Raw genomic sequence first — 14,966 nt, 5'->3', positions numbered from 1 at the left:
TTTCTCTTCGCCCAAATTATTGTTGAATATCCACTCACTGAATCAAAGTTCCCTAAATCTTCTTCTTTTAATCCACAAGATGATGTTTCTCAGTGCAGATCTCACTCCCGGTAATGGTGTCTCGGCTCTGTTCAACAATGCATGAATCTACTTTCATTCTCACCTCCTCTTTCACAAGTTAATCATTAATCATTACATTACGTCACAATCATTTGGCAGACGCTTTTATCCAAAGCGACTTACATTACATTTACCACCCTTCGCAGAGAGGGGAGCAATTGAGGGTTCGGTGCCTTGCTCAGGGGCACCTCGGCAGGGGCTTGAACCGGCGACCCTCCGGTTCCCAAGCGGAAGCACTACCCACAAAGCCACTGCCTCCCATTACAAATGCAGCCAATAAAACACGTGGACGATCTGTCCTGTAGGCTGTGGGACAGGGTGGACAGGATTGACTTCAGCTGTTAAGTTCTGATCCCAAACACTGCAGACCTCTCGTCTCTGTCTGGTGACTTCAGCACTGTGAGAGATGAAGACTGACAAATGAACAGGAAGTGGAAGATTTCTGCTTGAACCAAATTTGGCATCTGATGTTTTCAGCATACAAGAGTAAAATGCATGAATGTGTGAGTGAAAGTCAGGAGGCTCAGAATAAGAAACACCATCAGACTTTATTAGACGATCAAAGTCTCACTCATAGTTGCAGCTCATGTAATTAGCTTTTATCATCCTGCACTTTAGACTCCAAGTGTCTCTGATCACCAGATAAACCACATGAATCTCCTCTGATCTTATTTGCTTTTAGCTTTAGATATACGAGCGTCAAACTCTGACCTCAACATAGAGGCCAAAGGACAAAACATAAACTAAATATGAACTCAAACCACAGTGAGGTTTGTGCTTGTGTTGGATTCAGCAGACGGCTGGTTGGTCGCTCTCACTCTGTGTTTGCTCCTCTTCATCAACATTAAATCCACAACTCATTCCTTCCACTTTGAGGTCCTGTTGCCTAAACATGACAAATGGCCCTGCAGCCTGGTATTCATGCTTCCTGTGTCAAAGTGTGACTGATCATGACTGTAATGTGGAGCCTCACAGAGGAGCAGCACCCACTGCACTCCAGCTGCCACTGCTCCAGATGTAGATGAGTCAAGTACATACAGGACTTTCATTATAATGTAAAGCTTCTAACTAATGAAATGTAAAATATACTGACTGATGAAACTGAGACTTGTTTCTAAGCCTCATTCAGAGAACAAGAAATATGATCACACACTCTGTTCACACTTTAATGAAAGGACATGTTGCATTATTTAATAACCTCATTTAACTTAACATCATTCTCAACACCTCTCCATGCTTTCTATACATATACATTCTATACATTCTCTTTTATTCCTTTGTTATGAGTTGTTGATAAAGAGGAACAGTGCTGTAATCACCACCACAGTCATTCCCCTCAGATAATCTGTTACTTGCACATTTATGAACGTCAGCAGCCAACCCAGGCCAGAAAACCTTTTAGATGTTGCATCTCTAGTTTAGTTTGTGTTTGTCTTTGCCCAGTATGAGCTCCTGTTGAGCTCTCCTCAAAGTCTTTACAGATGGAATGAGCCTCTTCTGTGCCTCAAACCTCTTTGGCTCTGATGACCTTCAGGACCTTTCACATAGAACAATGTGCCATCAAGAGATAAATATTCACATAAACTCATTTCAGTCACAGCGGCGACACCCTGAGGCATGTTGGTGTAACAGCAAGGTGACCCACTCTGCAGGCAGGAAATGAACCAGTACAGGTGAGACTCTTTCCACACTGTTGGACGCCTCCAAACTACTTTCCACTGGAGATGTTGCTTTGTTTTTACTCCCACTTTCCCATGTTTACATCACACACCGGACCTGCAGCCACAGACAGCCGGAGAGACGCCAATAGGAACATTTGTCCTCAGCAGATATTCATTTTAAATGAAAGTATTGTTAATATGTTGAATATACTCTGTGGAATTATGAGTTTCTTTGGTAAGAAGCTGTATAAGAAGCAGGATGTATTGACGTGGTCCTGATGAGGAAACAACAGGTCAGTCTTCTAGTTTGTTGATTTCCCTTTAAAGCATCCATCATGCAGCACGTCTCACTAACATTTGGAATCAAAGTGTCAAAGCTGGAGTGACGGTTTCCTCTGCTGTGACTCTGTGCAGACAGCAAATGCAGATGTAGAAAGAAATCAGGGAAAACCTCCACAAATCAGCCAAAGCAAAGAACAACACTGAGGAGCAGAGCAGCACACCTCCAGAGCAGCTGACAGGAAAGAAGGAGCTGCAGAGAGAGAAGGAGCTCCAACAGGGGGCGCAATCACACAGAGTAAAGCACCAACAGGGCAGCAGATGGACGGCAGACTGATGCTTTCATGTAGCTGCACAATAAGAGGAATTTAGTGTTAAAATACAGAATTAAGTTCAATATTTAGACAATCGTGTTTGCATTGAATATAGGAAAGTAAAAATCTAATCACTCAAATCAATAATCATGTTATAATATCATCTGCAGTAAAAAGGTTAAACACATAATGTTTAAGTTTCCTTTAAAGGACTCTGGTTCATAAACAGAAGCTTATTTGTGTTTTCAATGATAGTTTCTCTATTTTCTATCAATGGAAGCAAAGTCTGAGCTCTTCTTGCTCCAGATGATCTTATGTACTGAACAAGCAGGAAACACAACGTTTACATTTATAAGGACATTCAATCTGGATGCAAATGAATTGAAACCCTCCTGCAGTTTATATTAAATGATCTTCATCTCTCCACTTTTCATCTTTTATAGCCAATATGGTGTTGTTGTTGTCATCCTGAGCTCAGTGAGGCTCTGCTGCCTTCAGTCACATGAAGCTTCACTGAGATGAGCTGCAGTGACTGTGGTCACTCTGAACCTGGGCCATCTTCTTCCTCCATACACTCACAAAGCTGCACTGACAACACTGAGTCTGCTATATCATATTCATCCTCTAGGTCTCTGATTCTGCAGATTATTGCTCTGTTCTCTTCCATGCTACACGTGTTTCTGCTACTTACAGAAAATGTGTTAAGGTGTTATCAATAAAATGTCAGTTTCAATAGAAAGTCAACGTCTCTGTGTGTTTACAGCAGATACGTTCGCACAACATGTTGCACTGTGTAACTATGGATACACACAGAAAAGAGATGATGAAAGAGATGATTTAATATTTGGGCACAGATCAAATGATTTCACTTCCATGAAACATTTCAACAGTGACAGTGGTGACAAATGTATTTCTCTCAACCCTCCACATGACTTTGTGCTTCATGTTTCTCTGGATCATCAACCTCCATCAGAGAAACAAGCAGACGTTCAACCTTTCTAAATGCTGCAGGATGGAGAAACACAAGCTAACACGAGAGAACCTCAGCCTCATCACACACACACACTGTAAACAGAAAACAGCTGATTACATCACAACATCTTCATCCTGGACAGCAAAACACAACATATTTAGTGTTTCTCTCTGGATTAAATCTCAAAGGATCACAGATTGAAACCTACAAATAAGACACGAAAAACAAAATCAATGTTGAAATAATTTGATCCTTAATTAGTTTAAAATCATTTTCCTTAAACATAATCTTAGTTTATAACGTGACATTCATGTTTAAACATACTTAACCCATGAATAAAGTTGATCAAAGTCATAAAACTTCATTCGTCTCAGTTCTCCTACAGTGAATAATGAAAAATCTAACTCCACCACCAAAACAGAAAATCACAGAGAAATCTCAGTCTGACAGATTTTGAGCTCTTTGCTCTTTGCATCAGCAGCTTTTCCAACATAGAAATATGGAAACAGTTTCTCAGTGAAAGTGTCTCTGTAAGTGTAGATGTGAGTTGCGTCTTCAGGGTTGTAGAAGGACACCTTCCCCCTGTCATAGTCCAGCTGGACTCTGATCCTCTGGAGACTCTTCTTCACTCTCACTGTCCCACCAAGTCCATCACTGTATTTTCCACTACGATGAAACAAACACCAGAATCCATATTCTGGTGAAGGATACATCTCCCCCTCCCTGTCAGCTGACTCTTTAGCCAAACCCACAGTCCAGTCAGGAAGGTCTCCCACCTCCACCTCCCAGCTGTGTTTCCCTGAGCTGAAGCCCTCAGAGCAAAGAACATCGGCATATTTAGTGTGTCTCTCTGGATTATCAGGAAGCTGTTGGTGTGTGTCTCCCGCTCTCACACTGATCAGGTCATCAGACAGATAGAGCCATCTGTTTGCAGTGTTTGGGTCCAGAATGACAGGAGTGAAGGTGATGTTGTCCTTCATCTTGTCCCAGACTCTGAAGGACAGGTTGCCCAGGTGTTTGGCCACATCTATCAGGGCTCCTGAGAGCAGCTGTGGATCTGACAGTGAGCACTGGGATCTGGTTCTGCTCTGAGTGGCTTTGTAACTGCTGAGGAAGGACACGTTGTGTTTCTGCAGCTCTTCTTCAACAGCACAGATACTGTCTGAGAGAGAGGAGAGCTTCTCCTCAATCATCTTCATCTCTCTGGCCATAGCCTTCCCCTTCTGCTCCTCTTCCTCCCTCAGAGCTGCCAGCCTGGACTCCTCTTCCTCTTTCAGGAGCTGCTGGAGCTTGTTGAACTGGGCTCTGATCTGCTTCTCTGTGGACATCAGCTGCTTCTTGGAGTGTTGAAACATTTCATTGTATGTTTCTTTAGCTTCTTTGTATTTCTTCTTCTTGTCCTGCAGAGACTCTAAGTCAGATTCCAGTTGGTCCTTCAGCTCACTGACTGCTTGTTCTATAGGAACCACATTGTGACTTTGATGGAGTGAGAACTCACAGACAGAACACAAAGCTCTCTGCTCGTCCTTACAGAACAATTTGGGCTTTTCTTTATGTTTCCTACACACCAGCTCCTCTTCCTCCTCTTTCTCTTCTTTCTGAGTCTCAGATGGTCTTAACTTCAGTTTCCCAACAAAGGAGTCAGCAAGTTCCTTCAAAGTAAAGTTCACTCCAACATTATCTTTTGATGATTTCCTTTTACAAATCGGACAGTTTTTGTTTTGAGCTTGTTTCCAGAATAGTTCCAGGCAGCTGGAACAGAAGCTGTGGTTGCAGCCCAGAGTCACAGGATCTCTGAACGTCTCTGTACACACATGACAGCTCAGGAAACCTTCCAAAAGAGCATTTTTCTCTGCCATTTTCTCTGGTATCCAGATTGTCTATTTACTGCAAAACTCACCAAATTGAAGTTGTCCCAACGTTGTTTTTGAAGTCCTTTGAATGTCTTGTGAGCTCTCACTCCCTGTAATGGCGTCTCGGCTCTGTTCAGCGACAACAAATACACTTTCACTTTCTCTGGCCTCTTATTCAGAAGTTATGCAATATCACAATGTGACCAGCAGATGGTGGTGACAGCACAACTTTCAGATTTTACCCTGTAAATGTCTTCTATCGCGCACTTCCCGGTGAAAATCACGGATCACTGTACTGTGATGTAAGGGACTAAACTGAATTTAAAGCTGTACTATGTAAGATTTGTATGTAAACATACTGTCTTCTCTGCTTATTAAAGGAGCTGAGATCACAGACAACAAACACAAACAACATCCGAGCCACTGAGAATACTAACTGTAGAGTAATTAGATTGAACTAAACGGAAGTTGTTTTTCTTTGAACTTTGTGGGTTTATAAAGAGAGATGACGGCTCATGATGCAGAGTTTCATGTAAAGGTGTCAAAGCGTTGTGTGGTGGTTTAGTTTCACTCTCATTTTGTAATATATTAGTTCACAAACACTGTTATTGAATACAGAGTCAACACAATGGAACGCTTGTTCACACAGTTGGGCCGTGTGTGATGTACTCCTGTTTTCCCACCGCTGCCTGGAGGTCCGCCGTCTGGTTGGTAAGTTCAGTGGAGTTAAAACTCACAACAAAGAATCTGATTAGAGAAGAGGGAGAATCGAGGCTGGGCTTGTGTGTGTGTGTGTGTGTGTGTGTGTGTGTGTGTGTGTGTGTGTGTGTGTGTGTGTGTGTGTGTGAAAGAGAAGATTGCGCAACAAAATGCTGGGAAGTCCCAGTCGTCTTTAACCCGAAGACGCATCTTGAATGATTTTAACAAAGGTGTCAAACGTTCCATAAATGAGACTTTGGAATGCATAAAAACATTTCTTATTTGCCGGAAACCTCAAGGAGCTCGGGGGTACTGAACGACTACACAAGAGATTCTTCTAGAAAAACTATATGAGCTCTCTGCGGCTCACTAGGAGAGTAAAATCAGATTTGCTGGCTCACATGAAGACCACGAGAGAAACGGCTCTCCTGTGAAAAGGTTGGTTTGCTTCTTCAAAAATACATTGCAGTTTCCATATCAGCGGGTCCGATTAATCTATAGCAGTATTAAATATATAACAACAATATAATTCGAGGAGGGGACGTTTAGGAGAAGTTCTGTAGGTAAAATCAATCAAAAGAGAATTCAACAGAAGTAAAACATATAAGTGTACTTACAGAATTAAAACTACAGTAATTGGAGCATTTTAGATGTGTTAATTTGCTATATTTCTGCATAATTGAAATTGACTTTTTAAATGCACTAAAGTAATTTTTCAAAAATCTAAAAGTTGATGTGAAAAGTTAAAAGTTGAAGAATCAGGGGTCAATAAGAGTAGATAAGTGATAATGCATAAGAGGTCCCGCTTAAGTACTTGAGCTTGGGTTTTGTCTCCCGAGACCCTGAGAAAGAGAGAGACACGCACCAGGACAATCACACCTTGCCCACTTCTCAATGAGACCTAACTAAAGTTATTAATTCAGAGATACATAGATCAGAGTAAACAAATAATTTGGACAAATAGAGAGATAGGTGGGTAGAGCTTCTGCTTGGGAACCGGAGGGTCGCCGGTTCGAGCCCCTGCCGAGGTGCCCCTGAGCATGGCACCGAACCCCTAATTGCTCCCCCCTCTGCGAAGGTTGGTAATGTAATGTAAGTCGCTTTGGATGAAAGCGTCTGCCAAATGATCGTAATGTAATGTAATGTAATTCAAAAGAACAGAAATCTTAGAATTGCCATATAAGCTGTTGTTAATTGTTACAATTGCTGTCCCTTCAATATTTAAATTGACAATAGCAGTGTGTGTGGGTATGTGTGTGGTCAGCGCTGACAGAATTGAATGCATGTGTGTAGTGAGGAAGTGGTCCCTGTGTGTGTGACTGCAAGAACAAAAGGGAGCCGTGTGTGTGTCCAGTCTGGGCACCATTGCAAATACGAAGTACATTAAAATCTGAAATTTGAAGCTGAAAATTGTAGAAGAAGTACAACTAGTAAAAACTTGTACCATAAAGTAGTGGTCAAAATTAATGGTTGAATGTTCCTTCTGGCAACATAATCGGTTAAAAACCTGTTGCAGTGTTGTTTTGTTGTGTGCTGCGGGAGCACTGCTGTTGCTGGGTAGAAAAATAGCTGAAACTTAACTGTTGCTATATTCTGTGCTGTATTGCTATATTCACCCAGTGTGTTGAGACAGATGTGTACGCAGCGCTGTCCTGTGCCCGACTGAAGCATAGGAGGGGCGTATACCACCGAGTGGGCGTGCCTAGATCTCACACACTCGGGCCTGCTAAACAGGAAGAAAGGAGAGAGGCTGACTTCCCTCCTCCCCATCTGAGACTCTGGAGTCAGGTCTGACCACCACATTTTCTATACATAAACTGAGAGCTGCAATACAGTATTGGCATATATTGTTGCATTGTTTAATTTAAATGTATCACCAGATGCTGAATTCAGAATAAGTGCTTAAGAAGAGGTGACTTAGGACATATAACTACTATAAGTTGTGCTTGAAACATGTATGCTGCTTAACTTAGTGAATAAGACCAAATTGTAATTATTGCCGTTCTAAAACTACGCAATTGAGCCTATCCAGATATAAAAACATCAAAAGACAATATTGAAATTGTTGATACGTACAGCAGAAATGGACGGGATACCGGTAACCCTCTTGGGAATGAAATATCCCCTGAGCAAAAAGACATAGAGAAAACATCTGAAAAATGGGTAAAGCTAACTCAAAACCTGTGCAGTCCCTGGCCAGCTGGAGGCACATTTGATGTCAATGCATGTGAAGAGATGCAACTCAGAATAAAAGACTACAAACCGTCGGACAAAGGCAAGAAAAGACAACAGAAGAGAGAGAAAGAGGAAGAGACAATTAAATTGTTCAAAGATGAAGGCACAAATTACAGGAACAGGTTGAGAGAAATCAGACGAAGCAGACAAAGAAACAGCTAGTGTTTCAGGAGACATTGACTTAGCTCCTTACAGAGCATCTCCTGTCCAATACAAAGAGTCGACTCCAAAAGTTTACAGTAGAGAAAGGAACAAGGAAGTTACGAAGGTCAAACCAAAAGTCTTAGATTGTTTTGCAGAGAGAAACCAGGCTCTGAAAGAGGAAGAGGCAGAGGCATATTGGTTGAAGTTTGACCAACTAGGTGAAAAAAAACAGGAACATACCAGGTATCAAGAGATAGAAGTAGAGACAGAATTGGAAAAATGGCGAAGAGATGTTAAAGGAGAAGAGAAGACACAGTATATGACAGAGCAAAGTAGGAAGTGAAGCTCGAGGAAGTTAGACTGAAGGACCTCTGGAAGTAGAAGAGAGAGATATTGTGGCAGGAAGTCTTACATTTGCTGCAGGAAGCCAACAGGGGGCAGAAAGAAAACAGAACGATTATGACCTTAGATACAGACCTGCAATAAGGCCTCCAGACAGATATCACCCTGGGCAATATCCAATATTGATAAAGGGGGCACAGGGACAGTATATCCCTTGGCAAACACTCGACCTTGAGGGGCTGATTGCTCAACTTCCTAACATCCATGAGGCGGCCAGCAAATGGATAAAAGCATTTGAAGAAGAGACAGTGGGCAAAATATTGGCTCTTGGTGACATTAAGGCACTGTGGGCCCGAACCATGGGGGCGCCAACGATGGAAAATGTCTTGGGCATGAGTGGCGCACACTGGATGATTGATCCACTAGCCGATGGAACTGAATTCAATCCATATGGAGCTGGCTTATGGGGGGCCCTGAGGAAAGAATATCCGATGGAGGCAGGAAACTGAGGAGGAAGCTGAGAGAAGCTCTCTACTAAGCGCACTGTTCAGAAAAATCAGTGATAGAGGCCATGCCAAGCTCAGTAAAAAGCAGATTGGAGGACGTTGTGGGACTGACATCAAAGTCGCACAGAGAATTCTGTGACCATGTGGTACATGCCATAGAAAAATGCAGAAAGGACGAGGAGAGAATGAGGACGCAGGAGAAAGACATTCAAAGGAAACTTGCTCAGCTACAACTTAGTGAACTGACTAACAAATATAAGAAAAACTTTCAAGTCCCAGTTCTGAACAATCAGTCAGGTGAAGAGACACCTGTCACTCAACCCTCTGCTCCACCTCCTGTCCAACCCCCTCCCATCATCAATGTCTATTCCCAATAGCAACGATTACAACAACAGGCTCCAAAGATGAGGAGACCACCTGCATCGCACCGCAGAGGAGGCAAGGGGGGACGACCTCCAAGACAAGGACCTCCAAGTCTCTGCTGGGGAAACGGGCAGCCCGGACACAATCGCCAGAGTTGCCCATCAAACCCGTGGCCAGTTCCCAATTGGACCGAACGGGGTTCTGGTGATCAGCCACCCCAACGCAGACTAACGGAAGACAAACTGCTCTAAAATTCATGTCAATTTGTTAGGGAGAGATGGATTATGTAAATTAAAAGGAAAAAGCTGGTGTTCACCACAAGGTCTGTACATTGACACTTCTGGAATCAATCTTCAAATGAGCGTACCATCAAAAAGAACAAATGTTTATTGGCTGGGGGATAAAACTGAACAAATGACTAAAATTCTACAGAAGTGGGAACATTTTAAATTTAATCTAATACATAATAATAGGAAAACAGGGAGCAGCCATAAATATTGACCCCCAATCCTTTCATTTTCAGAGTGATACAATGTTCCTGAATCTATAACATACATGACTTTGTGGGTAAATCTTCATTTTGAATCAAAAGACTTGAGGGGTACTTTTAGACAGCGCTAGTTTACTGTTTTATTTTTACAATTTGTATTATTGAGTTGTTTACGCATCTGAAGGTTAAAAGCTCCAGAGTGCCCAGGTGGGCGCACATGTGTTACATGCTCTGTACGATGTCGGGGTTGATGCACAATGAAAGTTTATTATTTTGTTTACAGATGGAATGAGCCTCTTCTGTGCCTCAAACCTCTTTGGCTCTGATGACCTTCAGGACCTTTCACATAGAACAATGTGCCACTAAGAGATAAATATTCACATAAACTCATTTCAGTCACAGCGGCGACACCCTGAGGCATGTTGGTGTAACAGCAAGGTGACCCACTCTGCAGGCAGGAAATGAACCAGTACAGGTGAGACTCTTTCCACACTGTTGGACGCCTCCAAACTACTTTCCACTGGAGATGTTGCTTTGTTTTTACTCCCACTTTCCCATGTTTACATCACACACATGACCTGCAGCCACAGACAGCCGGAGAGACGCCAATGGGAACATTTGTCCTCAGCAGATATTCATTTTAAATGAAAGTATTGTTAATATGTTGAATATACTCTGTGAAATTATGAGTTTCTTTGGTAAGAAGCTGTATAAGAAGCAGGATGTATTGACGTGGTCCTGATGAGAGGAAACAACAGGTCAGTCTTCTAGTTTGTTGATTTACCTTTAAAGCATCCATCATGGCAGCACGTCTCACTAACATTTGGAATGAAAATGTCAAAGCTGCAGTGACGGTTTCCTCTGCTGTGACTCTGTGCAGACAGCAAATGCAGATGTAGAAAGAAATCAGGGAAAACCTCCACAAATCAGCCAAAGCAAAGAACAACACTGAGGAGCAGAGCAGCACACCTCCAGAGCAGCTGACAGGAAAGAAGGCGCTGCAGAGAGAGAAGGAGCTCCAGCAGGGGGCGCAATCACACAGAGTAAAGCACCAACAGGACAGCAGATGGATGGCAGACTGATGCTTTCATGTAGCTGCACAATAAGAGGAATTTAGTGTTATAATACAGAATTAAGTTTAATATTTAGACAATCGTGTTTATTTTGAATATAGGAAAGTGAAAATCGAATCACTCAAAGCAATAATCATATTATAATCATATCATCTGCAGTAAAAAGGTTAAACACATAATGTTTAAGTTTCCTTTAAAGGACTCTGGTTTATAAACAGAAGCTTATTTGTGTTTTCAATGATAGTTTCTCTATTTTCTATCAATGGAAGCAAAGTCTGAGCTCTTCTTGCTCCAGATGATCTTATGTACTGAACAAGCAGGAAACACAACGTTTACATTTATAAGGACATTCAATCTGGATGCAAATGAATTGAAACCCTCCTGCAGTTTAAATGAAATCATCTTCATCTCTCCACTTTTCATCTTTTATAGCCAATATTGTGTTGTTGTTGTCTTCCTGCACACACTCACTAAGCTGCACTGACAACACTGAGTCTGCTCCTCTTCGTCGTCTTTCACTCTTCCTCCTCGTCGCTCTGTTTCCAGCCTGATTCTCTGGTTTCTCTGCTGTGTCTCTTTCTTCTTCCCCTTTGTCTCCCTTTGGTCTGTATGATCATATTCATCCTCTAGTTCTCTGATTCTGCAGATAATTGCTCTGTTGTCTTCCGTGCTACACGTGTTTCTGCTACTACAGAAAATGTGTAATGGTGTTATCTATAAAATGTCAGTTTCAATAGAAAGTCAATGTCTCTGTGTGTTTACAGCAGATACGTTTGCACAACATGTTGCACTGTGTAACTATGGATACACACAGAAAAGAGATGATGAAAGAGATGATTTAATATTTGTGCACAGATCAAATGATTTCTCTTCCATGAAACATTTCAACAGTGACAGTGGTGACAAATGTATTTCTCTCAACCCTCCACATGACTTTGTGCTTCATGTTTCTCTGGATCATAAACCTCCATCAGAGAAACAAGCAGACGTTCAACCTTTCTAAATGCTGCAGGATGGAGAAACACAAGCTAACATGAGAGAACCTCAGCCTCATCACACACACACTGTAAACAGAAAACAGCTGATTACATCACAACATCTTCATCCTGGACAGTAAAACACAACATATTTAGTGTTTCTCTCTGGATTTAATCTCAAATGATCACAGATTGAAACCTACAAATAAGACACGAAAAACAAAATCAATGTTGGAATAATTTGATCCTTAATTAGTTTAAAATCATTGTCACACTCCGCCCTCGAGTGTGGGTAGTGAGCCTGGAGGCTAACTGGAAACGGTGTAGTTTGACCTTCAAATGTCCAAAAAGTCACCAAAACAGAGTCCATTGGATGCGAAAGATGACGTGGATTATTGTCCTTCAAATACAGTCCAGGCAGTTTGTGAGCAAAAAGTAACTCAAAATTGCATCCGTCAAAACAAAACACAACAAATAGTTACAACGCACCACGCAAACCACCATCCCCTCCATTTAAAGGCTTGGCCTGTCCCACTGGACCGTACCACCTTTAATTGGAATCAATCACATAATCTATAAACCCCACAGGTAATTTACCATACCAGAAATCATTATATACTGCTCACACTTATTTACCACACATACTCAATCCAGAAATAAGCTTACAAACCCCTTTTAACCCCACATTGGTTAGGGTTCACTAAGATGGACTGAGCATGCTCCCTACAGGCTACTCAGGCATTACAAAAGGCCGCCTACAACAAGGCTCGGGTCCTTTATCCCTGCCCAGCACCGGGAAGCACTGTGGTAAGAAAACAATTAGGCCTTTCCAATATTCACCTAATAAAGTGATACCCCTAAACAATAACCGTGTTTGTGTGTGACTCTGCAAACTGTATGAAAGTAACTAGCACAGGAAACTTCAGATGTAACGTGGAGCTCAGTGTGTGCACCCACCAAACTAACTATAGTATGCTACCTGGCTAACATGTGGCCAGTATATTGAATGATGGAGAGGTGTGCTAATGTAGTGCGTTACCAGTGGCAGGGGAAACTGCCACAATCATTTTCTTTAAACATAATATTAGTTTATAACGTGACGTGAAATCACAGAGAAATCTCAGCCTGACAGATTTTGAGCTCTTTGCTCTTTGCATCAGCAGCTTCTCCAACATTGAAATATGGAAACAGTTTCTCAGTGAAAGTGTCTCTGTAAGTGTAGATGTGAGTTGCGTCTTCTGGGTCGTAGAAGGACACCTCCCCCCTGTCATGGTCCAGCGTGACTCTGATCCTCTGGAGACTCTTCTTCACTCTCACTGTCCCACCAAATCCATTAGTATAATGTCCTTTATGAAGCACCAAATACCAGAGTCCAGATTTTATTGTAACATCCCTCTTCCCCTTCCTGTCAGTTGACTCTTTAACCAAACCAATAGTCCAGTGAGGAAGGTCTCCCACCTCCACCTCCCAGCTGTGTTTCCCTGAGCTGAAGCCCTCAGAGCCCAGAACATTGGCATATTTAGTGTGTCTCTCTGGATTATCAGGAAGCTGTTGGAGTGTGTCTCCCTGTCTCACACTGGTCAGGTCATCAGACAGATAGAGAGACGAGGCTGCAGTGTTTGGGTCCAGAATGACAGGAGTGAAGGTGATGTTGTCCTTCATCTTGTCCCAGACTCTGAAGGACAGGTTGCCCAGGTGTTTGGCCACATCTATCAGGGCTCCTGAGAGCAGCTGTGGATCTGACAGTGAGCACTGGGATCTGGTTCTGCTCTGAGTGGCTTTGTAACTGCTGAGGAAGGACACGTTGTGTTTCTGCAGCTCTTCTTCAACAGCACAGATACTGTCTGAGAGAGAGGAGAGCTTCTTCTCAATCATCTTCATCTCTCTGGCCATAGCCTTCCCCTTCTGCTCCTCTTCCTCCCTCAGAGCTGCCAGTCTGGACTCCTCTTCCTCTTTCAGGAGCTGCTGGAGCTTGTTGAACTGGGCTCTGATCTGCTTCTCTGTGGACATCAGCTGCTTCTTGGAGTGTTCAATCATTTCATTGTATGTTTCTTTAGCTTCTTTGTATTTCTTCTTCTTGTCCTGTAGAGACTCTAAGTCAGATTCCAGTTGGTCCTTCAGCTCACTGACTGCTTGTTCTATAGGAACCACATTGTGACTCTGATGGTGAGGAAAATCACAGACAGAACACAAAGCTCTCTGCTCGTCCTTACAGAACAATTGAGGCTTTTTTTTATGTTTCCTACACACCAGCTCCTCTTCCTCCTCTTCTTCTTCTTTCTGAGTCTCAGATGGTCTTAATTTCAGTTTCCCAACAAAGGAGTCAGCAAGTTCCTTCAAAGTAAAGTTCACTTCGAGATTATCTTTTGATGATTTCCTTTTACAAATCGGACAGTTTTTGTTTTGAGCTTGTTTCCAGAATAGTTCCAGGCAGCTGGAACAGAAGCTGTGGTTGCAGCCCAGAGTCACAGGATCTCTGAACGTCTCTGTACACACATGACAGCTCAGGAAACTTTCCAAAAGAGCAATTTTCTCTGCCATTTCCTCTGGTATCCAGATTGTCTATTTACTGCAAAACTCACCAAATTGAAGTTGTCCCAACGTTTTTTTTGAAGTCCTACAACACAAATGTCTTGTGAGCTCTCACTCCCTGTAATGGCGTCTCGGCTCTGTTCAGCGACAACAAATACACTTTCACTTTCTCTGGCCTCTTATTCAGAAGTGATGCAATATAACAATGTGACCAGCAGATGGTGGTGACAGCACAACTTTCAGATTTTACCCTGTAAATGTCTTCTATCGCGCACTTCCCGGTGAAAATCACGGATCACTGTACTGTGATGTAAGGGACTAAACTGAATCTAAAGCTGTACTATGTAAGATTTGTATGTAAAAATGCTGTCTTCTCTGCTTATTAAAGGAGCTGAGATCACAGAC

The 14,966-nt window shown here is 42.4% G+C and overlaps 2 protein-coding genes and 1 long non-coding RNA gene across 3 annotated transcripts in view; all 3 read right to left on the bottom strand.

Annotated features, from left to right (window-relative positions):
- Window positions 1-3,748: 3,748 nt before the first annotated feature.
- Window positions 3,749-5,323, bottom strand: LOC143005821 (E3 ubiquitin-protein ligase TRIM35-like). The gene has a single exon (XM_076157217.1). The coding sequence runs from the start codon at window positions 5,204-5,206 to the stop codon at window positions 3,773-3,775; it is 1,434 nt and encodes a 477-aa protein (XP_076013332.1). The 5' UTR covers window positions 5,207-5,323; the 3' UTR covers window positions 3,749-3,772.
- A 6,714-nt stretch (window positions 5,324-12,037) lies between these two features.
- Window positions 12,038-14,726, bottom strand: LOC143005705 (E3 ubiquitin-protein ligase TRIM35-like). Its single transcript, XM_076157060.1, has one exon. It carries the CDS (start codon window positions 14,568-14,570, stop codon window positions 13,137-13,139), a length of 1,434 nt encoding a protein of 477 aa, XP_076013175.1. The 5' UTR covers window positions 14,571-14,726; the 3' UTR covers window positions 12,038-13,136.
- Window positions 12,038-14,966, bottom strand: part of LOC143005706 (uncharacterized) — a 40,968-nt gene continuing 38,039 nt past the window's right edge. The window contains exon 2 of the long non-coding RNA XR_012964084.1: window positions 12,038-13,004. This is a non-coding gene — a long non-coding RNA (uncharacterized LOC143005706). The remainder of the gene's footprint in view (window positions 13,005-14,966) is intronic.

This window comes from Genypterus blacodes, unplaced genomic scaffold (assembly GCF_046128005.1).
Source record: "Genypterus blacodes isolate CSIRO-AG114 ecotype Tasmania unplaced genomic scaffold, CSIRO-AGI_Gbla_v1 ptg000072l_1, whole genome shotgun sequence".
Taxonomy (NCBI): Eukaryota; Metazoa; Chordata; class Actinopteri; order Ophidiiformes; family Ophidiidae; genus Genypterus; species Genypterus blacodes.
This window is presented reverse-complemented; position numbering and strand designations above follow the sequence as displayed.